This window comes from Schistocerca nitens, chromosome 4 (assembly GCF_023898315.1).
Source record: "Schistocerca nitens isolate TAMUIC-IGC-003100 chromosome 4, iqSchNite1.1, whole genome shotgun sequence".
NCBI lineage: Eukaryota > Metazoa > Arthropoda > Insecta > Orthoptera > Acrididae > Schistocerca > Schistocerca nitens.
In genome coordinates, this window is record NC_064617.1 from 318,201,133 (window position 1) to 318,225,389 (window position 24,257).

At 44.1% G+C, this 24,257-nt stretch overlaps 1 protein-coding gene across 1 annotated transcript in view; it reads left to right on the forward strand.

Annotated features, from left to right (window-relative positions):
* Window positions 1-24,257, forward strand: part of LOC126253554 (integrin alpha-PS2-like) — a 392,425-nt gene that overhangs the window by 324,588 nt on the left and 43,580 nt on the right. The window contains exons 10-11 of the mRNA XM_049954962.1: window positions 648-882; window positions 6,164-6,330. Coding sequence (XP_049810919.1) covers window positions 648-882; window positions 6,164-6,330 — 402 coding nt within the window. The remainder of the gene's footprint in view (window positions 1-647; window positions 883-6,163; window positions 6,331-24,257) is intronic.

A 24,257-nucleotide genomic window follows, 5' to 3' on the forward strand; every position in this document is an offset into this window, starting at 1 on the left:
TAGAACAGGACCTTTGTTACTCAGATAGCTATGACCTCTTGAAGGGAAAGATCCTGGCAGTCACATAACATGATTTAAGACGAAATATTTCTATTATGCTGAAATTTCTCCTATTCTGAAGAAGAATTTCTGTTAGTGTAACATATAAAAATGCTGGGAAGAAATTATTTATTCACATCTGTATGTTAAAAAACAGTCAGCTTGTAGCCATGCTTACAAATTAATTTGTTATTTGAATGTACAATGACTCATTCCGCATAATTGTGATTTATCATATAAACAATCCATAGAATATGAAGCTGACTGACCATTAGACCATGTCAAAAAAGTAGGGAAATGTTGCTAAACATGCTGAGCCACCACACAGAATGAAAAACAGTTTCGACCCATGGTTCCTTTTAAGTCCATTTAACTTTTTTTCCTTTCTTTTCTGCTGTCTTCTAATTAACTTATTTTGAGAAACTTTAAGAACTGAAACCATAAAATCCATTGTTTCCTTTTAATTATGTGCATTGGCATATTTTCAGTTTTATCTGTAGATAGCTCTTCAACTGAATATTCTAGTAATAAAGTATTAATTTTTTCACAATAAAATTGCAAAATATCTGATAAAAATGTAGTGATTTATTGCCTCTGGTGATTTACAGATATTGCTGTTGGTGCTCCATATGATGGTCCCAGAGGTGGTGGAGCTGTTTATATTTATCATGGATCAAATGCTGGCATTATGAAAGAGACTTCTCAGGTGATATATGGTGAAAACATATACAATGGAATCACAACATTTGGGTTTTCTGTTGCTGGTGGGGTGGACCTTGACAACAATCAGTATCCTGATATTGCTGTTGGTGCTTATGATGCTGATGTGGCTCTTTTCTTCAAGTAAGTTTTTCCCTTCTTTTATAGACTTTCCTTCTTCTGAATAAAATGTTTGCCATTCTTGTTAAGAAAGAAATCTACAAACATCATTATGTAGACATAGAAACTGTTGTTGGAAGCTATTTAGTTGAATTTAGCCAAACTTTGTTTTATTTATTGCATTTGTTCTTCAGAGACTAGAAAAATGTGTTGCACTATAATTTTTATTATTTTCAACAAAATACGGAGAAAGCATAAGGTTCCATGCATCTGTAATGCAGGTACATCACTAAGATCTAAAAAAGTGAAATGTTTTCAGTAAGGTTCATATATATATTATTTTTGCTAATATGCAGCTTACAGTCTGCTACCTGAATGAGCAGTTAAATTTGTTATACCATACAAATGCACTGGTAGTATAGTTACAAGACTTTGTTTTTCTCTTTGTGTGCTGTTTGTTGCAATGCGACTGCTCTGTGTGAAATGTGTTTACACAATTAGGATATACAGTGCTCATTTTGTACACTGCTCATTCATCACATTTTGTAATACCCATCACAAAAAAAGAACATTGAGGGATCTGGAATCGTGTGATGAGTAGATTAATGAAGTCAAGCAGCTGTATTATTAAACTACTACGTTGACTTGTTATGAATTACTTGTGCTTAATGCAACAAAGTTTAAAATACTAAAATTGGTATGACAGTCTCTGCATTTCCTCTTATATGAAGTAGCTGCTCTCTCTCCTAGCAGTTCCCAACTCACATCTCTGCCTTCATCACTGAGTAGCCTTCAGTTTTTGAATGGTTTTCACATTAAAAGTACATGTCTCCTTGCCCTGAGTAAAAACTGACTAAAATTTTCTTTCTAGACACATCAGAAACTTAATTTTGAAAACATTTTTTTTAGTTTGTCCAGAAGAACCCCAGGTTATTCTTATCCTTCTTTTATTTCTATTGCTGTATATGCAGCACATTGAAGAAAGAAACTTCTCATCATCCACCTATTCCTCTACAAATCTGATGTTTTGATGCTTACTATCCATATGATGATAAACTGCCATAACACCTCATTGTCAAGTGACCAAATTAAAATTGTATAATCTATATACTGAAGAAGCAGGATGGACAGAGGAGGAGGGAGCTGTTTCCAGTGTTCATATTTCGAAACTCTCATTGTAGATATCAATAATAACTGATGAGTGAAACACCCATGACTGTTCCATCTGTCATTTCACAATTTCTGGCACATACGTGATATGGGGTCATCTAGGTCTGTCAAAACAGTTTGACAGTTTTACATGTATGAGTTCTACTTAGCATCAGTCGTGCAACAGGCCTGAAGAAGACATGACTGGAATGTTGAAACTGGTTGCCTAATAAAACAATATCAAAATAACAGCTGTTGGCACAGTATTATTACATTTCATCAACCAGTTGCTGTCCCACGCTCCTACATTGAAGATGGAGTTACATTCACTTACACAACATTGGTCAAACGAGCACACTGAACTTTACAGAAGCAACAGCATGTGCCAACTGTCTGACAGACAACAATATTTAAAAGTACTGATACAGCAGGAAGTGTCACAATTTAACATATGACAAAATCATGACAGTCCTTTCCACCACTTAAAACACATGATTACAGAACAGGCAAACAAATAACAACCTGAACTTGATACTAATTTCACAAATGGGAATGAACAAAAGATACTTGATGTGACAGAACAGGCCCCATCGCTTATATGAGACCAAAAAACTGACACACAGCTCATGGACAGTAGGCAACACTAACTCAATGAATGACATGCACATGATGCAAGTGAGACTAAGAAACAAGGAACACAATGCCTTACAAACCACAAAGACTGACAGAACAACATTGCTCATATGCATGATCGACCTCTTGTAGCCTCAGCTGAGAACCATACTGATGTACTCCACACTCAGCAGTGAGAAAATGGCAAATGACGGCTTAGACTCATTGATGGTGACTCCACATCATCCACCTGGGCATCATGTTCAGTGCACAGCATGGAGGTAATGACAAGACAATAGCTTGAATCTGATACCCATTACTCCACAACATTCATGCAGGTGCTGACCTCTATTCACAACACCAAGAACTTGCAGACAAACAAACAGCTTGAATTCAAAGTTCACGGCTCAGAGCTGCCCCAGTAGCTCAGTAGCCATGGCCACAACTCCAATACACAGGCTGGCTGCTTCACAAGGCACTCTAGCTGATACTTCCCCCCCCCCCCCCCCCCCCCGCCCCCAACCCCCATGTGTTCCCCTCCTCGTTCCTGGGTGGACTCACAACTGAAAGTGCGCACCAGCCAGTGCTGCTTCACTTCCACCTCAGCCAGTGATAAAAAGCACACCACAGCACACTTGTGGCACACCTTTATGATACAACTGCCAGAGACATACTGGCACAGCTCAATAAACTGTGCCCTTAAAGAACATTGTGACCACCTTGGAGCACACACAGATTTGTACCTGAAATGTAACACTGAGAAGAATGTTTTACAGATGTCTGGAAAACCATTAGAAACAAAGGAAGCATATGTCCTGGTTGGGGGGGGGGGGAGGAGGAATCATTTGGTTGAGCTGAGAAAGCCAAATATAAGCACCACCCAAATAAATGAAGCACTACAGAATATCATAGAGGTGTGGGCACAAGTCGATGTCATGATTCTAAAACCTGGGTGCTTGCTGACACCCACAAGCTCAGCACTTAGGCCATGCCAGTGTCTCTGCAACTGTGACCCAGGTAACAGCTGGTGTTTTGAGATACTTTGATGATACTTGCCTGGATGTGTATGTGGCTTCAATAACAAGGTCTGCCTTGCCATGCATAAAAGCTGGCCATTTGGCCAGGCATAGCACATCACCACAGCTGTGCTTCAAATTGGCATCCATTGTGTATTGGCTTCCACCACAATGCTGTCACCGTCCTTCCCCCATCTCGAAGGGATGGCCAACTGGAAGTCCAGCTGCAGCCTGTATGAGCAGGGGCTGAGCTAACGTCCTTTCAGTGCTGAGCCTCTGCCCTCCAGTCACCAGTCTGGGACTCAATCCCAGGCAACACAGCCACCTAGTGCTGGGCTGAGTATTTCCTCAGTCCATCTGCATTTATGAGGGCAACAGCACTACCAACTGATACAGCACGGGGCTGAACAATGTGCGGCTGGTGAGGTTGCCTCTGAGCCTTATTGATGCCAGTGCTGACACTGGCGCATCATTGCCTGCCATCATAGCCTGGATGCACCGACCACCACCATCCACCTTCTCCTGTTGCTGCTGTGTCTACATCTATTGAACTCAACAATTAATAAATTATTTGTCACCACTGACTGTGTACGTCTTCTGCACCTACTCTCCACCTTCACCAGAGAACCATTCACACACACCCATACCCAGTCCATAACCCTTACAAGTGGTGCTACCAATGACCACATCATCCTCTACACATTTATAACATCCTTTCAGAATACAGTCCACAACATGTAAGTCAGCCAAAGGAAAATTACAAAAAGGTATTACGCCATAATATCCAATACACTTGTAATGAACTAGAAGCCAGAAAATAGAATAAAATCAGGCATATTATGCATCACTGAACATGGGCTAACTGAAATCAGGTAGGTAGTCTGACAATAAAGGTCTGTGTGTTACCCAGTTACTTCTGTAGAACTAAACATAAAGGCAGTAAATTGTGAAATTAACTATATCTGAAGGAAAAGACATTGAACCTACTGGTGTAGTGACAGGTGACTTAAAGAGTGTTCTGTGTGTAAAGATCACCAGATGGCAAGATCAGCACTTTTCTGAAAAAAGCTAACTTACTAGGAATGATTACGAAAAGAAAGATTATTTTAACTTAGGAAAATGAGGCAAGATTCTGAAGCACTGTTAATACATTATAACATGGAGGCAACAATATCTGTACCAACAAGACAGACTTTCAAAGTCAGACAGTTATTGACAAAATCATTGCTAATATTATTAGGTGTGACCATGAGTCATGTGGAGTCAAACAGAGGTATCTGATCATCATGGACAGCTGATGTACTTTTACTAAACTAATGACATATTATCAGAATCCAATCAAACAACTGAACAAATCAGGTTCATCAGTGAGCGAAATATTAAGATATTTAGAACAATATTGCATAGGGAGATCTGGAATGAAAGTTATTGTACCTGTATGTAAATTAAAAGTCTGATGCATTTATTATAATAAATAAATATCATTTCAATGACACATTCCCCATAGTAAAGAGACAAGAAAACCTGTAGAATCAAACTCCATGGATTACCAGTGAAATATTAGAATACCATAGCAAGGTGCAGGAAGTGAGATAGAAGGCAAACCTGAAAACTATAAAATATTCAAAAGTAGTACAGAAAAATGACGAGAGGCAAAAGCAAGAGCAATTATCACTGCCATAATGAATTCAAAAACAAGATAAAGGTAGCTCTGAATGTTAATGAAAATAGACACCACAATGGTTAGAGATGGTATGGTAGAGAAGTGGCAAACATACTCAATGATAATTATATAAATGTGGCAGAGAATTTAAACTTTGGAAGAAAATTCCAAAAAAGAAGGTTTCTAAGGTATAAAAAAAATCATACGGAACAAGTTCTTGAAACAACTCAAAGAAGATGAATCAAGGAAAATTATACATTAAATAAACTCCAAGAAATCAACTGACAATGATGAAATATTGAATCACATAAGAAAGTTAAAAAGTGAACAAATAGTCACACCATTACTGTACATAGCAAACAGCTCTTTCAGAGATGGAATTTTTCCAAAGAAAGTGAAGAAAAGCACAATTGTGTCAGTGTAGAAGAAAGGGGATAAGGATAAATAGAGTGGGCAGGTGGCAGGTGGGAAAGGAAGAGGAGAGCATGAGAGGTCTGACAGAGAGAGGGAGATTTGGGTATGGGCAGAGTGAAGATGAAGAGAAATATGGTTGGAGAGAGGGGGTGAGGGAGGATGGCAAAGGTGGGGAGGGGGGGGGAGAAGGAGATAGAGACACAGAGAGTGAGGAGGAGGTGGATACATACAGGGGGAAGAAGAGATACATGCAATGTATGTGTCCAACATGTACACAAAAGAAGCTGCTGGGAAAACGCTAGTTTATCTTATAAGAAGTCTTCCATAAAGATGCTGTGGACTTTTTACTTTCTTGACTACTGTTTGCAGGGACTGCTGTAATATGATTGTTCTTGTTTCCTAGTAAAATGTCCTGAGACCTGTTTAAATATTAATATTTATTTAATTTTAGGTCAAGACCGGTAATAGTGATGGATGCCAGAGTAACACTTGGTCCTGAGTCTAAGGTTATAAGCCTTGAGGAGAATAATTGTACATTAAGAGATGGTACAATGACCACGTGCACAACTGTTACAATGTGCTTTAAATATAGTGGCATTGGTGTTGATCCTCAGCATGGTAAGTAGTTTATCATAAATAATGAAAAGTAGGCAAGAGGAATGGGTCAGAGAGGGGAGAGGGGTCTGGAAGAGTTGAAATGTGATGTAAAGGTAAGAGAAAATTAAATTAAACTGATTAACTGAGAATCTATAGTGGAAATGTTTGTCACCATTCTTAGGGAAAGGATCAGGTGATACGAGGATTTAGGAGCACTCTGTAAAGATGTTAGCGAATAAGCCAGCATGTTTATAATATGTGCTGTTTGAGGCTTTCCCGGCGCTGCATCTGCTTGATGGGTTCCCGGGATTTACGCCGGATAATATTGTAAAAACCGCACAATATTTCCGCGAGACAACTGCCCGCCATCCTCAGGTGCTACTGTCGCGTCGCTGAGAAGCGCGCCAATTTATATGCTGGCTTTCTAGAACAGCGCAGGCACCAGCGGGGCATAACGTCATCGAAGACCAATCGTAGACAGCGTCGAATACCAGAGCCCTCTGCTGGAGAAACGGGTCGCGGTCTGCGGAAGCGCGCCGCGGCGCGGGAAAATGCGGCCGGGAGCGACGGACCCCGTTCGCGCGCGCGAGGTGTTGGCGCGCGATTTAAGCATCTGCGCTGAGGCTTCCCATCTGCGTTGACTCGCTGCGGTTGCTAATCTGTGGCTGACGATTCCTTAGTGCCGCCAAGGCTGGCTCCCAGGCCTTACTCAGGTGAAACCCCGTGTCTCTGTTTATTAGGTCACTGCTTATACGTATTTCGAGCGCCTCTTTGATGATGGAGTCCCAGTATGTGGAAGCATGCGAGAGGATCTTGGTTTCTTCATAATTCATGCCGTGTCCCGTGTCAAGGCAATGTTCAGCAACCGCAGATTTCTCTGGCTGACCCAACCTCGTGTGACGTTTATGTTCGTCGCATCTGTCTTTGACCGTACGACACGTCTGGCCAATATAAGATTTCCCACATTGGCACGGGATTTTATATATTCCTGGTCTCCTCAGGCCGAGGTTGTCTTTAACAGAGCCCAGCATTGATTTCACTTTTGCTGGAGGCCGGAAAACACATTTAATCCGGTATTTCTTGAAAATTCTGCCCACCTTAAAAGACACGCCACCCACATACGGTAGAAAAACCAACCCCGTGGTGGTGTCTGCTTCTTCAGGTTGTTCTTGAGGTTTGGAGCGTGCTGGTCGAAACGCGTTGCGGATCTGCTTCTCGGAGTACCCGTTCTGGGCAAATACAGAGCGGAGATGGCTGAGCTCTGCCGATAAGCTGTCCTGATCTGAGATGGCTCTAGCCCTATGCACTAGCGTCCATAATACACCGCTGCGCTGTGAGGGATGATGACAACTCGTAGCTTGTAAATACAAGTCTGTGTGCGTAGGCTTCCGGAACACACTGTGACCCAAGGAGCCGTCTCCTTTTCTACGCACCAAAACATCCAGAAACGGGAGCTCACCATCTTTTTCTACCTCCATGGTAAAACAGATACTTGGATGGAGGGAGTTCAGATGTTCCAGGAAAGAAGGAAGCGTTGCTGTCCCATGCGGCCATACCACAAACGTATCATCTACATATCTCCAAAAACATTTGGGTTTCAGAACCGCCGTCTGAAGTGCTTTGTCCTCGAAATCTTCCATAAAAAGATTTGCTACTATGGGAGACAAAGGGCTACCCATAGCAACACCGTCAGTCTGCTCGAAATACTGGTTGTTAAATAAAAAGTAAGTCGAGGTAAGCACATGTTTGAATAGGTGTAAGACGTCCTCTTCCAGCTTGGCTCCTATAAGTTGTAATGAGTCCATCAGAGGCACCCGTGTGAACAAGGAAACCACATCGAAACTCACTAGTAAGTCTGTAGATTCAAGACGCAGGTTCTTCACTCGCCGTATAAAATCTTCTGAGTTTCGAATATGGTGTTCACATTTCCCCACCTTGGGACTCAGAAGAGAAGCCAGATGTTTAGCTAGATGGTATGTTGGGGCACCTATATTACTAACGATAGGGCGAAGCGGAACATTCTCCTTATGTATCTTAGGCAGGCCATAAAGTCGTGGCGGAACTGGCGCTCGTTCTCTTAAACTCTTCTTCAGATGGTCAGGGAGTTGGCTGGATTTGAGGAGAGCGGATGTCCTCCGTTGTACGGCATCCGTCGGATCTTTCTGGAGTCGACGATACGCTGTATCCTGTAGTAGGTCCATCATCTTGCCAAAATAAGATGTAGCAGGCATAAGAACAGTGGCGTTACCCTTGTCAGCTGATAAAATTACTATATCATTGTCTTCTTTTAACGAACGGAGCGCTCTTCTTTCTTCAATGGTGACGTTCTGCTTGGGTGCAGGCATCCTGGTTATTGATCTACAAGCCTCTCGCCTTATCTCTTCAGCAGCATCATTCGGAAGTTTTAAAACACCTTGTTCAACGGCACTGATGAACTCCTTGATGGGCAAGGTCTTGGGAGTAGGCGCAAAATTAAGTCCCTTTTCTAACACTGACATTGCAGCGTCACTCAGTGGTTTATCTGTGAGATTAAGCTCTACTTGGGCGTTTTCGGACTGGGTGCGGCAGCAAATCACAGCGCGTCAAACTTCTAAGTTCCAGCGCCTTACACACCGGTCATTGCAAGAAGAGAAATTTAGCAGACGGACTGTGTTTAATCTCACAGATAAACCACTGAGTGACGCTGCAATGTCAGTGTTAGAAAAGGGACTTAATTTTGCGCCTACTCCCAAGACCTTGCCCATCAAGGAGTTCATCAGTGCCGTTGAACAAGGTGTTTTAAAACTTCCGAATGATGCTGCTGAAGAGATAAGGCGAGAGGCTTGTAGATCAATAACCAGGATGCCTGCACCCAAGCAGAACGTCACCATTGAAGAAAGAAGAGCGCTCCGTTCGTTAAAAGAAGACAATGATATAGTAATTTTATCAGCTGACAAGGGTAACGCCACTGTTCTTATGCCTGCTACATCTTATTTTGGCAAGATGATGGACCTACTACAGGATACAGCGTATCGTCGACTCCAGAAAGATCCGACGGATGCCGTACAACGGAGGACATCCGCTCTCCTCAAATCCAGCCAACTCCCTGACCATCTGAAGAAGAGTTTAAGAGAACGAGCGCCAGTTCCGCCACGACTTTATGGCCTGCCTAAGATACATAAGGAGAATGTTCCGCTTCGCCCTATCGTTAGTAATATAGGTGCCCCAACATACCATCTAGCTAAACATCTGGCTTCTCTTCTGAGTCCCAAGGTGGGGAAATGTGAACACCATATTCGAAACTCAGAAGATTTTATACGGCGAGTGAAGAACCTGCGTCTTGAATCTACAGACTTACTAGTGAGTTTCGATGTGGTTTCCTTGTTCACACGGGTGCCTCTGATGGACTCATTACAACTTATAGGAGCCAAGCTGGAAGAGGACGTCTTACACCTATTCAAACATGTGCTTACCTCGACTTACTTTTTATTTAACAACCAGTATTTCGAGCAGACTGACGGTGTTGCTATGGGTAGCCCTTTGTCTCCCATAGTAGCAAATCTTTTTATGGAAGATTTCGAGGACAAAGCACTTCAGACGGCGGTTCTGAAACCCAAATGTTTTTGGAGATATGTAGATGATACGTTTGTGGTATGGCCGCATGGGACAGCAACGCTTCCTTCTTTCCTGGAACATCTGAACTCCCTCCATCCAAGTATCTGTTTTACCATGGAGGTAGAAAAAGATGGTGAGCTCCCGTTTCTGGATGTTTTGGTGCGTAGAAAAGGAGACGGCTCCTTGGGTCACAGTGTGTTCCGGAAGCCTACGCACACAGACTTGTATTTACAAGCTACGAGTTGTCATCATCCCTCACAGCGCAGCGGTGTATTACGGACGCTAGTGCATAGGGCTAGAGCCATCTCAGATCAGGACAGCTTATCGGCAGAGCTCAGCCATCTCCGCTCTGTATTTGCCCAGAACGGGTACTCCGAGAAGCAGATCCGCAACGCGTTTCGACCAGCACGCTCCAAACCTCAAGAACAACCTGAAGAAGCAGACACCACCACGGGGTTGGTTTTTCTACCGTATGTGGGTGGCGTGTCTTTTAAGGTGGGCAGAATTTTCAAGAAATACCGGATTAAATGTGTTTTCCGGCCTCCAGCAAAAGTGAAATCAATGCTGGGCTCTGTTAAAGACAACCTCGGCCTGAGGAGACCAGGAATATATAAAATCCCGTGCCAATGTGGGAAATCTTATATTGGCCAGACGTGTCGTACGGTCAAAGACAGATGCTACGAACATAAACGTCACACGAGGTTGGGTCAGCCAGAGAAATCTGCGGTTGCTGAACATTGCCTTGACACGGGACACGGCATGAATTATGAAGAAACCAAGATCCTCTCGCATGCTTCCACATACTGGGACTCCATCATCAAAGAGGCGCTCGAAATACGTATAAGCAGTGACCTAATAAACAGAGACACGGGGTTTCACCTGAGTAAGGCCTGGGAGCCAGCCTTGGCGGCACTAAGGAATCGTCAGCCACAGATTAGCAACCGCAGCGAGTCAACGCAGATGGGAAGCCTCAGCGCAGATGCTTAAATCGCGCGCCAACACCTCGCGCGCGCGAACGGGGTCCGTCGCTCCCGGCCGCATTTTCCCGCGCCGCGGCGCGCTTCCGCAGACCGCGACCCGTTTCTCCAGCAGAGGGCTCTGGTATTCGACGCTGTCTACGATTGGTCTTCGATGACGTTATGCCCCGCTGGCGCCTGCGCTGTTCTAGAAAGCCAGCATATAAATTGGCGCGCTTCTCAGCGACGCGACAGTAGCACCTGAGGATGGCGGGCAGTTGTCTCGCGGAAATATTGTGCGGTTTTTACAATATTATCCGGCGTAAATCCCGGGAACCCATCAAGCATGTTTATAATAGTTGGGGTGGACAGTAACATTGACAGAGATCTAGAGTGCAATGTAGAGTGTGGTGTGTTAAGGATAACATTAACATTGAGACAAACAAGTGTTGAATTTGTATGTGTTCTGAACCATTGTGATTGAACTGATTTGGACTTTCTGTCAGGAAATTTAATTTGGAGTTGGAATGGCTGCTTATGTCAGTTGCAGGGTCACACACCATTGTGGTTCTTGTTGATTCTATCAGTAGACGTGATTATATTAGACTTGGCCTTCCCCTCAAGAGGCTAGGGGAGGAAATCTGTCTGGGCAAGTAGCAAAAAACGTAATAGTGGGACCCACTGTCATGAGTGAAAAAATATGAGGGATTATAGGTGCCAGAGCATCTTTTACAGGGTTAGGAGGCCAGAATAAAACCAAGTTTTAAGAGAGCTTAGTAGTGAAACAAAGATTCTGTTTGAGAAGAAATTAAACAGTGTAATTGTAGAATACTATATCTGAACGAACAGCTGTTAATTGAAAATTTTTGGTGATGACAAGAAATTTTATTTCCACCTAATTATATTTAGGCCAGTGTAAAATGTCAGCTATCCCAATTGCATGAGAATATTCGAGGCCTGAGTGATAAAATTAATGAACTAGTAATTTACATTGATAAATTAGATTTGATATAATCTGCCTCTCTGCCATCATGTGACCACTAGTATAACAGGGTTTAGGTTAGCATCTTACTTCTGTAGAGCTGAAATGGAGGCAGGAAAAACTGCCATAATCATCAGCAACTATCATGTACTTAAGAACACAGATACTAATAAATTTTCCTTAGTACAGCATATGGTACCATGTATGGCAGAAATAGAATTTCATAACAAATTCTTTTTAACAGTAAATATATGCTGAGCACCCGCAAGAAATTCTAATCTGCTCATAAATCTCCTTCAGGTGAAGATGACAGGATTGACACTCATCAAAATATCATATTGTTTCAATGAACTCACTCATCATTGAACCCTAGACCTTTATATTAGCTCTGATGTTGATGCCATAGCTCATTACCCAGCATACTGCAAAGTAGGGAAGAGAATAATACAGACATTGAACCAAATGTATGATAAGATAAAGATAATCACATTGGGTAATAAAATAAGGCAATATGGGACATAGGGAAGAAAGAGACTGGTAAAACCGGAGATGAGGAGGAGCAATTAGCTTTAAAAGTGAATGGTACATTGTAATGAAAAGGATAGTTGCTAGTCACTGTTATAACGTCAAGTTTAACAAATATATTTCAGAACGTCACAACACATGTAAGTCACAGAGTAAGTTGACAAGCAAGACATGTGTACGCGTTAGCATTCGAATGAGCACTGAGTCCCAGTCTAGCGGCCGCTGCTCGGTTGGCTGCTTAGGTGGCGCAGCTGCTGCATGGCTGGCAGACAGCGCCGCACATAGAGGACGCGCGTAATTGCGCGGCGGCACTTTGGATGATCGGCGAGTCACAACACTTTTTCCCCCTTTGAAATTGTTGCACTGGTCTTGATGGAGATGTCCTGGAGATGGCTAATGTCCATACACGTTTGACTCGCCGTAAAGTCTCGAGGAGGCGGCTTCCCGTATGGACAGAAGTGTCCCCAATGATAATGGGTCGAGATGACAGGAGACGTAGGGGTCGAATCTGCTGGGGCCACCTGCACCAATCTGCCCGTTGCAGCAAGTCCAGTTGATATGACAGGAGACATGGGCGATGTGTCGGCATCCGTTGGAGGGGGAGGCGAGTAGATTTGCTCTGACAGAGGATGGTCATCCAGTTCCTGCATGGGCACGTCTCCTGGTGGCGTCCGTTCTTGTGCTGGCATTGCGATGACGGTGAGAGGGCTGCGTTGTGAGTATTGAGAGATGCCAAGATCCCGAGCGTCAGGTAGAGCCGAAGGTGGTGTAGCGGCATTCGGAACAGGCGTTGCTGGCACACGAGGCCGAAGCTGGTCCGAATGACGCACTGCAACACTCGTGTCCGTCTGGATTTCATACAGGCGTCTGCCATGGTGTCTTAAGATGTGGCACGGGCTCCATTTTGGCCGCCTGCCATATCCCCATACCCAGACGAGGTCGTCAGTGGTGAACCGGCCAAGGGAAGGCACCTGCGGCCGTGAGGTGGGAGGCCGCAGAAGATGAAGTAGCGTGCGGGGCTGTCGGCCATGTAAGAGCTCAGCCGGGCTGTGGTTGCCCATGGGGGTGAAACGGTAAGAAGCCAGAAACTGGAGAAGCGCTTCATCAGCAGCAGAAGAAGTTTCCACATCCTTAAATGTGCGGACCAGTCGTTCAGCCTCACCGTTGGATTGTGGATGGAACGGCGGGGCCGTGACATGCATAACGCCGTGATGAGCACAAAAATCCGCAAATTCGGATGAGGCAAATTGCGGACCATTATCAGTAACAAGAGTAGAGGGGAGGCCTACCAAAGAAAAAATGCTGGCGAGAGCACTGGTGGTTGCCGCGGTGGTAGGCGATGTGCAACGGACAATGAAAGGAAAGTTAGAGTAGGCGTCAATTACGAGGAGCCAATAAGTACCTAAAAAGGGTCCCGCAAAGTCAGCATGAATGCGCTCCCAGGGCTTCTCAGGCGAAGGCCACAGTGACAAAGATGACTTCGGGGCAGCGGCCTGTGACGCACAAGGGCCGCAGGCAGCGACCATGTGTGCTATTTCAGAGTCGATTCCAGGCCAGAACACATGACGGCGCGCCAGAGATTTTGTGCGAGACACACCCCAGTGCCCTTGGTGAAGGAGGCGCAAGACCGAAGCACACAAAGACGCAGGTACCACGACATGCGGCGAAGCATTTTCAGTGGAGAGGAGGATAACACCATCCCTAGCCGTGAGGCGGTAGCGCAAAGCGTAGTAGTTCCGCAACGGATCAGAAGTCTTAGCGGACGGGCGATCGGGCCAACCCTTCTGAATACAGCGTAAAACCCGGGAGAAGGTAGGGTCAGAACTCGTAGCAGCCGCCAGCCTGTTCCCAGTGATGGGGAACCTGTCCACAACCCGCTGCTCGGCAACATCCAGGTGGAAACACAAAAGTTTGTCCCTATCGAATGCCCGATCAAGAGCCATGGGAAGCTGAGACAGAGCATCAGCATTTGCATGTTGAGCCGTTGGCCGGAAATGAATCTCATAATTGAAACGAGACAAGTAAAGAGCCCAACGCTGGAGGCAGTGTGCAGCCTTGTCGGGAAGTGACGTTGATGGATGAAACAAGGAAACAAGTGGTTTGTAATCCGTAACAAGATGAAATTTTGAGCCATAGAGGAAAAACACCAAACTTATGAAGAGCATAAATAATGACCAAAGCTTCTTTTTCAATTTGAGAATACTTTTGTTGGGCATCCATGAGCGTTTTGGAGGCATAAGCAATGGGTTGTTCCGAACCGTCAGAAAAACGGTGCGCCAGGACTGCACCGACCCCGTATTGAGAGGCGTCTGTGGCAAGAACAAGATGTTGGCCAGGTCATTAAGTAGCCAGGCACGGGGCCTGTTTCAGCATAGTTTTCAATTTCTGGAAAGCCGCATCGCATGACACGGACCAGTGAAAAGGCAGGTTTTCATGCAACAGGCGATGCAACGGCTGAGCCACCGAAGCCGCAGACGGTAAAAACTAGTGATAGTATGCTATTTTACCCAAGAAGGCCTGCAGTTCCTTAACAGATGTAGGGCGAGGAAGGGCATCGATTGCAGCGACAGTTTGCTGAAGCGGACGAATACCATCCCGAGAGAGTTGAAACCCCAAGTACGTGATAGATGCCTGAAAAAATTGTGATTTCTGAAGATTACACTTAAGACCAGCAGTCTGTAAGACATGAAAAAGTGTGCGGAGATTTTGAAGATGTTCTTCAGTGGTGGAGCCAGTGACAACAATGTCGTCCATGTAATTGATACACCCAGGGACAGGGAGCAATAATTGTTCCAAGAATCGCTGAAAGAGAGCAGGGGCACTAGCAACCCCGAATGGCAAGTGTTGGTATTGATAGAGGCCGAAAGGCGTGTTAAGGACCAGAAACTGCCGGGAAGCAGCGTCGAGAGGAAGTTGATGATAAGCTTCTGACAGGTCAATTTTAGAAAAATACTGGCATCCAGCAAGTTTAGTGAACAATTCTTCAGGACGGGGCATAGGGTAAGTGTCAATGAGGCATTGAGCATTTACAGTGGCTTTGAAATCGCCACAGAGACGAATATCACCATTTGGCTTAGCAATGACGACAACGACAGGAGAGGACCACTCACTGGAAGTGACAGAAAGCAAGACCCCTGAAGTAGTGAGCCGATCCAACTCCCATTTTACCCGATCACGAAGGGCCACAGGAATGGGCAGAGCCCGAAAAAACTTAGGCCGAGCAGTGGGTTTGAGTGTGATATGAGCTTCAAAATCGTTTGCACGGCCTAACCCAGGAGAAAAAAGGGATGAAAATGTCGTCGACAAGGAATCCAGTTGAGCATAAGGAATAGCATGAGAGACAATATTGACAGAGTCATATATGGAGAACCCAAAAACGCAAAAGGCACCGAAACCAAAACTATTTTCTGCGTTGCTCTGGTCGACCACAAATATGGGAACAGTGCGAACGACGGATTTGTAAGATACCTCAAAGATACCTCAGCATTAAACTTTCCCAAGAGAGAAATCTTCTGTTTATTGTACGTCCGTAATTGCCAAGTGACAGGTGACAGGAGTGGAGAACCCAACTGAAGATATGTCTGAGAATTAATTATAGTGGCAGCAAAACCGGTATCCACTTGCAAGTGAACATCTCAACCAAGGATTTGGGATTTGGACAGTGAGGAATAACTTCCCTGAAAGGGAAGAAGTGCAATTGACAGACAACACAGAATCAGAATCAGCGTCATGTTCATGAACATCATGTATGCGGTCGGATTTGCAAACGGAAGACACATGACCTTTCTTTTTGCAATTGTGACACACAGCCCAACGTTGGGGACAATCCTCACGTGAATGTTTCGTAAAACACCGCGGACATGAAGGAAGTTGCTGGGGGTTTTGCTGCAGTTTCTATTTTAAGTCTTCGCTACTGAAGAAGAGTGACACAACAGTGTGTAATCAATCAAGTGTGGTGCTCGTAGCAGCCTGCCTGGCTGAGCTGTAGCAGGTGGCCGAAGTGTCTGCCTGTAATGTTACAAACCCACACAATTAAGACTGTCAGAGGAAGTAGTCTTGAACTCACACCAGCAGTGAAGGAGATGTAAGTTTCGCATTTCAAAGCTGCTGGAAGTAGGTGTAAGTGTAGCTATGGCACAGCTGCAACCCCAGAATTCTGAAACATATGATTGAACTATCAATTGTATCTATTTTGGGGCTGACAGGAGAGATGGGGTAGAGTGTGGAGCCAGACTGACAGTGCTGAAAGATACAAATCAGATGGAGACTCTCCTGTAAGATGACATATAACATTCACCCTTTCAGCAGAACGTAGAAGTGTCCATCAACAGCACAACAGTGCCAAGCTCTGATATGTGCAGGATGCAGAATCAGTTTCTGTAATATGAGAAGCATGCATCCAAGCATGGGTGCAGAGTCAGTGCTACACGTTCAAGTGTGAGGTAATTGAACCTGAGTTTGGCTTTTATGTTGCAGCTTGGACGGGAAGAAATTTTTTCTAAGTAACCCAGGTCAAGATATGAAAAACTATATGGTTTTGACTGATATAACATTAAATCCTGAGGATCACGACATGGGCTATGAAGCACCACACAGAAGTTACACTCTTGAGTGTTCCAGAACTGGAAGTGTAGTGTATGGAGGTCTGCTAAGGCAGGATATGACCAGCTGCTAATCAGCAATTTCCTTGAAATCTGAAAATGCTGTGCATCAGTTTTAGGCTTTCATGTCTCACTGGAACAGAAAGCAGAAACCCACAAGGGATAGTTGGATATAAGAAAATGGGGTTCAGGAATTACAAAGTTATTGAATTAAATTAAATTATTTTTTATTACTATTATCATTTCTGTGATTTAAAGTAATATTTGTGGTGGCTGTATTGGAATGCATCCTTAAAGCAAACTGTTGCATGCCCTTAAGGCATTTTAATGACTACTGTGTCATGGAGTATCGAAAGCAGTGCAAGAAGTATCGACCACCACAGAGATATTGCACAGCAAAGCTGTGAACTAGCATTGAGAGGCCAGGATGGCAGTTCTGGTTGAGGTAGGATTCTGCCCACTTCCAGGTAGTTCCTATTGGAGTAACGTTGTTGTGCTGCCTGATCACCATGACATAGCCCATGTCAGCCATCGGACAGTGAAGAGACTTCCATCTCCTGGGAACTGTGCCTATGAGGCAACACTATCAGTACTATATCAACAAGTGCCTATGAACTTGTGTTTTCTAGTGACTGTGGTGAAGCCACAATTGCCCATTCTGAACTTGTATCAATTACCCACTCACTAATCATGGATCATGTAGTGTGTTGTGAACAGCAAGTCCATGTGTGCTGTTTCATAGGTACAGCCAAGCCTGGCAAGCAAAATTAAAAGTGTTATAATTAATAATGTTTTACTTACTCAGAGTGTTATAATTAACTACATAATTTCTTGCCACCTCAGTGTTCAAGAAGTCAGACACAACAAAATTAACTGCAGTATGCTTTGATCTGGTTATGGAAGACAAAAGATACAGGGAAAACATGAACTTTCTAGAATACACAAGTGAAGCCAGGAATTTCAGAAACCATGGATTGACATCAGAACTTTCAACACTACCACACTTGGTTTATTGCAAACTGAGGAATTATACATCTGTATTCCATTATCTGAAGGGACTGAATTACATAGCAGACATAATGTTAGGCAAAGGAATTTTAAGTTTCTTTATGAAGTGCTTTGATCTTTTGACACTGAACCATTGTAAGCTTGACACAAAATTACTAGGTGCAAGGTGAGCAAGAAGGGCCCACTCCCGATGGCAGAGTCACAGAACTGGTAGTAATTGAACTCAGATGAGAGAGGATTGATCTTTCTTCCACAGTCAGTTCCAAATGATTGGGAATTCTACAGGGTTTTTATGCTATCAGCATTACATTCCCTATCAGAATTTTGTTGTATATTAAATCTGTGGCTGGCAAGTACTGCCTTTCGTCTAATAGTCACATGAACTCCTCAGGCACCAGTTAAAACAGGCTTCTCTGTGATTCCAACAAACATGACAATTTTTCTTGTAACGGGTTTCTAAGGGGTGTCGTAATGGCATATTCTTCTTGTATTGGCAATGTCTTTCGCTTCATGGTTCTCCCTTTGGAGACTGTTCCTCTGCTGCTATTTCTTGTAATCTGGGCAACCTATTCCAGACGGAACCACAACATATTTTGTCCCAAAATTATACAAACATATCAGCATACATATATTTCACTATTTGTATTCTCAACCCTACAGAGGCCTCATTTATCATGAAACTGGAGATGATGTACAACTCCATTTTGTCTTAGTGGATCAACCAGAAAGACAGCTTCAGTAGGATACTGAATTCTGGTTTGCCACTCAGAGAACTCTTTCCATCCAGCCTCATGCACTGGCTTTTAATACTAAGATACACAGATCAGTGAAAAACTGAGGAATAGACCTTCTTCTCTGAATTCCTTGTGTCTGGTGTTACCGCCACCAAGTTGGTGAATTCAATCACTGAATTGAACATTTTGAGATCTAAAGTCAACAGTGCCCAGAAAGTGACACAGAAAATCTTTCCTTAGAATAACATCAAAAATTTTTGTCCCTAGCCCACTTATCCACCAGGGACCAAGAATATTAGGTTCATCTGAGCACTGTGTCTACCAAAATACTCACTGGTCTCTCACATATTTTGCCATTCACAATGACATTTGCCACCTCTGGCAAATTGCAGAAACTGAAGGAGCTGACTGTGCTTACTGGGAGCACAGAGGTTAAACTGCTCTAGCCCCTCTGACATTTTCCTGACATGACCTCCCAGTGCCTCTAAAACTTTGATGTCTTCCCCTTCTTTGGTCCAGACTGTCTCATGACTGGTGACAATCAGTGCACAGTTTCTAGTTTCCTTACAATGGGGTGGACATTGGCAGTGTGACCTGGCTGCTTGCATCGCCTACAATTTGTCTCATTGACAACACATGACAGGGATTGTTACTACACGAAGGTGACTAAAAGGAACACCCAACCTCCTCTCTAAACAGTAAAAGATGAATCAGCTCATGCAAAGATGAGGCAACAGTTCTTTAACCTTGTCCCTAATCTGTGGATTTATTCTTCTTATAAATACATCAACAGCTCATGCCTCTCTTTCCTCAAGTCAGCATCATTCCTTATCTTATCTGACCCCAAGATATGACATGGAATTGTGTGTATACTATCTGTAAAAGCTTCAGTCTTTTCCCAGCTTGTGTCAAAGAGTGAAAAGCTTGTCCATACACTAACTAACATCCCTTTTGCCTGAGTATTACTCTGCTAACCCCTTAGCCAGCATCTCAAACCTATCAGCATTTCTCAATGTGTCCACTGATTCTACATATGAGTCTACAAACAAATGTGACTGACATTACACACATTCAGCAAAAATGTACACACATTTTCTGAAAATTCAAAAAAAGAGGGAATAAAAGTGACCACAGGAAAACTGTTGACTACACTAGACTGTGGTGTGGCACAAGTGCCACCCATGTGTCCCACAAGCTCCTCAGAGGTACTTAATACACTCCTGGAAATGGAAAAAAGAACACATTGACACCGGTGTGTCAGACCCACCATACTTGCTCCGGACACTGTGAGACGGCTGTGCAAGCAATGATCACACGCACGGCACAGCGGACACACCAGGAACCGCGGTGTTGGCCGTCGAATGGCGCTAGCTGCGCAGCATTTGTGCACCGCCGCCGTCAGTGTCAGCCAGTTTGCCGTGGCATACGGAGCTCCATCGCAGTCTTTAACACTGGTAGCATGCCGCGACAGCGTGGACGTGAACCGTATGTGCAGTTGACGGACTTTGAGCGAGGGCGTATAGTGGGCATGCGGGAGGCCGGGTGGACGTACCGCCGAATTGCTCAACACGTGGGGTGTGAGGTCTCCACAGTACATCGATGTTGTCGCCAGTGGTCGGCGGAAGGTGCACGTGCCCGTCGACCTGGGACCGGACCGCAGCGACGCACGGATGCACGCCAAGACCGTAGGATCCTACGCAGTGCCGTAGGGGACCGCACCGCCACTTCCCAGCAAATTAGGGACACTGTTGCTCCTGGGGTATCGGCGAGGACCATTCGCAACCGTCTCCATGAAGCTGGGCTACGGTCCCGCACACCGTTAGGCCGTCTTCCGCTCACGCCCCAACATCGTGCAGCCCGCCTCCAGTGGTGTCGCGACAGGCGTGAATGGAGGGACGAATGGAGACGTGTCGTCTTCAGCGATGAGAGTCGCTTCTGCCTTGGTGCCAATGATGGTCGTATGCGTGTTTGGCGCCGTGCAGGTGAGCGCCACAATCAGGACTGCATACAACCGAGGCACACAGGGCCAACACCCGGCATCATGGTGTGGGGAGCACACTGGCCGTACACCACTTGTGATCGTCGAGGGGACACTGAATAGTGCACGGTACATCCAAACCGTCATCGAACCCATCGTTCTACCATTCCTAGACCGGCAAGGGAACTTGCTGTTCCAACAGGACAATGCACGTCCGCATGTATCCCGTGCCACCCAACGTGCCCTAGAAAGTGTAAGTCAACTACCCTGGCCAGCAAGATCTCCGGATCTGTCCCCCATTGAGCATGTTTGGGACTGGATGAAGCGTCGTCTCACGCAGTCTGCACGTCCAGCACGAACGCTGGTCCAACTGAGGCGCCAGGTGGAAATGGCATGGCAAGCCGTTCCACAGGACTACATCCAGCATCTCTACGATCGTCTCCATGGGAGAATAGCAGCCTGCATTGCTGCGAAAGGTGGATATACACTGTACTAGTGCCGACATTGTGCATGCTCTGTTGCCTGTGTCTATGTGCCTGTGGTTCTGTCAGTGTGATCATGTGATGTATCTGACCCCAGGAATGTGTCAATAAAGTTTCCCCTTCCTGGGACAATGAATTCACGGTGTTCTTATTTCAATTTCCAGGAGTGTACTTAAATCCTCTTTTGGAGCTGATAACAATACTTTCAATTCCTCCAACTCCTAGCAACTGATAGGCATTTTTCTATCAAAAATAAAGACCAGACATATAACTAAACAGAATGTTACAAAACAAAACAAAGAGCTGCACCACTCCTGAACACAACACCAAAAAATATAATAATTATTTAAATAAAAATGAATTTTTAATATACAACATTTTAAAATAGACTAAAAAGTATAATATAATTTTTCCTAGCCCCATACAGATTCCTAACACCATACAAATAGACCTGAAAATCTGTGATTCTGAATTTTTAATATCTATTAAAATACTTGAAAGTTTTAAAATGAAAAGTATAGGAAACATGCAATAGATAATAGTAAAGAGGTGAATTATTCATGCATCAATTATGTATTGCATGTCCCCCTCATTTTTTTTTGTTTTAAATCTTACAAATATTTTCAAAGCTATTAAAAATTTACAATCACAAATTTTTAGGACTATCTTCACATTGTTAAGAATTTGTATGGAGCTAGGAGAAATTATTTTATGCGTTTGATTTAAAAATGTGTTATGTTAAAAATTTATTTTTATTCAAATGATTATTTCCTGGTTTTTGGTCTCGTTTGTGTGAAATTTTTCAATAATTTTGATGAGGTTACAACAGACACGATAAATTTCAGGTTTACCTGAGTTTCTCTTCACCTGACTCAACCAATATATTCCTTCCTCCTATGTCTATCTAGCAAAAAGACTGTGTAGGTAAAAATTTGAGAGATTCTAGCTTACACGGAGGCCTACCACCAAAGGCAGAAGTCACAGAGGCATACAAAGTGCCCTCCACCACACACCAGACAAGAAAGTGAGTTAATATGGCATTGTCATCTATTTCTGAGCTGCATTTCAAATTTTAAGTCTCTAATTCATCAGGAAGTTAGTTTAAAATCAGCTGCAGAATTTGGACTGTACAGACAGACAAGAAAACGATCTAATAAAAACGTGATAAAATAGCTCTCTTTTTTGGTGGCCTGGACATTTTTGATGTCCTCCACTGGCAAGTTTGTAGCTACATTGTGTTGTTATGGTGACATTTGCATTGTATGGGTTGGGAATCATGTAAAAATGGCATCATGACACAGCAGCAACAGCAAAGACCCTAAGACCCTCATGGCTGCAATGCTGGCTCTACAATGATGGTAATGAGGCAAAGGCACCCCAGCAGTGAACCTAGGACCCTCAGGATAGCGATGGTGAGGCTCACACCTAGCTGGTATGCAGTGTGTTGCAACAAGACAGCTACACCGTGGCCAAAACGCTGTGCTGGTGGTGGTGTGTGGGCTCAACGGGTGCAGGTGTATTGGGTGCAAGTATCTCACAGCACCAGGCTCACGTACTTACCAGCAGGCAGCGGAAGCGAAATGTTCCAGGCAGATGGCATGGAACCTTCCACTGATAACTGATAAAGAACAGACAAGGGCTCAGCAGCACCCTCGCCTAATTCACTCTCAAAAGTAGCAACATTCAAATCACAGTGTTTAGCAGTCTCAAATGTGCCCTGCCGGATGAATAGGAGGGTGGGTGAGGTCAGGTGGTATGGGCAACCCAAAATATTCATAAAAGGAACAATGGGTTTAAGAGGGAAACACAAAATACAACCTCTGCCAATAAAGTTCGGTGAATGTAGTCAGAACGGTCGATCGGGCAACACTGGCGACTCACAATGCAGCACCAGCATAGTAGCCAGTGTTGACAACCGACCCCCATTGTAGTTCAGTTGAGCATCATGTGTGTTCTGTGTTAGACTTGTTGGATGAAGTGCTTGTTTAGTGCATTGGTTCTGAACTAAGTACAATGAATGACCAAAGAATCAATTTAAAGTTTTGTTTTAGTTTGGCAAGACACCAAAAGAAATGCATGCAATGCTGGTATGTGTTTATGGGGATCCAGCATTGTCCATGTGTGTACGAGTGGTTCACCCATTTTTGAGGAGGCCAGGGAAGTGTTTCTGACAATACCTGTAGTGGACGACTGGCAACCACCGTTAGTGACAAAAACATTGAGAAAGTGAGGATATTAATCATGAATGACAGTCGATTAACTGTGCGCATGATAGCGGATGAACTACAGATGAACCATGAATCTGTGCGAAAAATCCTTGCCCAGGTATTAGGGAAGAGGAAAACATGTTGTCCTGTGCCACATCACTTGACTGATGACTAGAAGCAGGCATGGTTAGAGGCTTCACACAATTTTGTCAAAATGGTGGATGTGACATCAAATTTCTTGAATCGTATTGTCGCTGAGGATGAAACCTGGTGTCTCCAGTACAATCCTGAAACGAAACTGCAAAGCATGGAATGGCATTCTCCGATATCACCTCATCAAAAAAAGGTCAGAGCCGAAAAATCACACATCAAAATGATGCTCATCACCTTTCTTGATAGTCAAGAGATTATCCACAAGGAATTTCTACCTGACGGAACAACATTGATCACTGCATGGCATGTTGAACTTTTGACCCATTTCATGCAACTTCTATGCAAGGTACGACCCCAGTATGCACAACAGGGTTCCTGGTTTTTTGTTCACAACAATGCTTGCCCACACACAGCCACTATCATCAAACAGTTCCTGGCAAAAAAGGGGGTGGTGCAATTTGAACATACATAATAGCCACCGGATCTCAATCCTTCCTGTTCCTTCGACTTAAACTTGCTTTGAAGCAAAAGAGATTTGATGATATTCCTGACATCCAACGAAATGTGATGTGGCTTTTGAACGCCATCCCAAAGAAAGACTTCGTGCAAAGTTTGCAGGACATGTATCGCAGAGCTCAGCAGTGCATAGTTATGGGAGGTGACTATTTTGAAGGACAGTAAGGTAACTAGTTCATAGTTCATCTACATTAATGTTACAGTAGTATTCA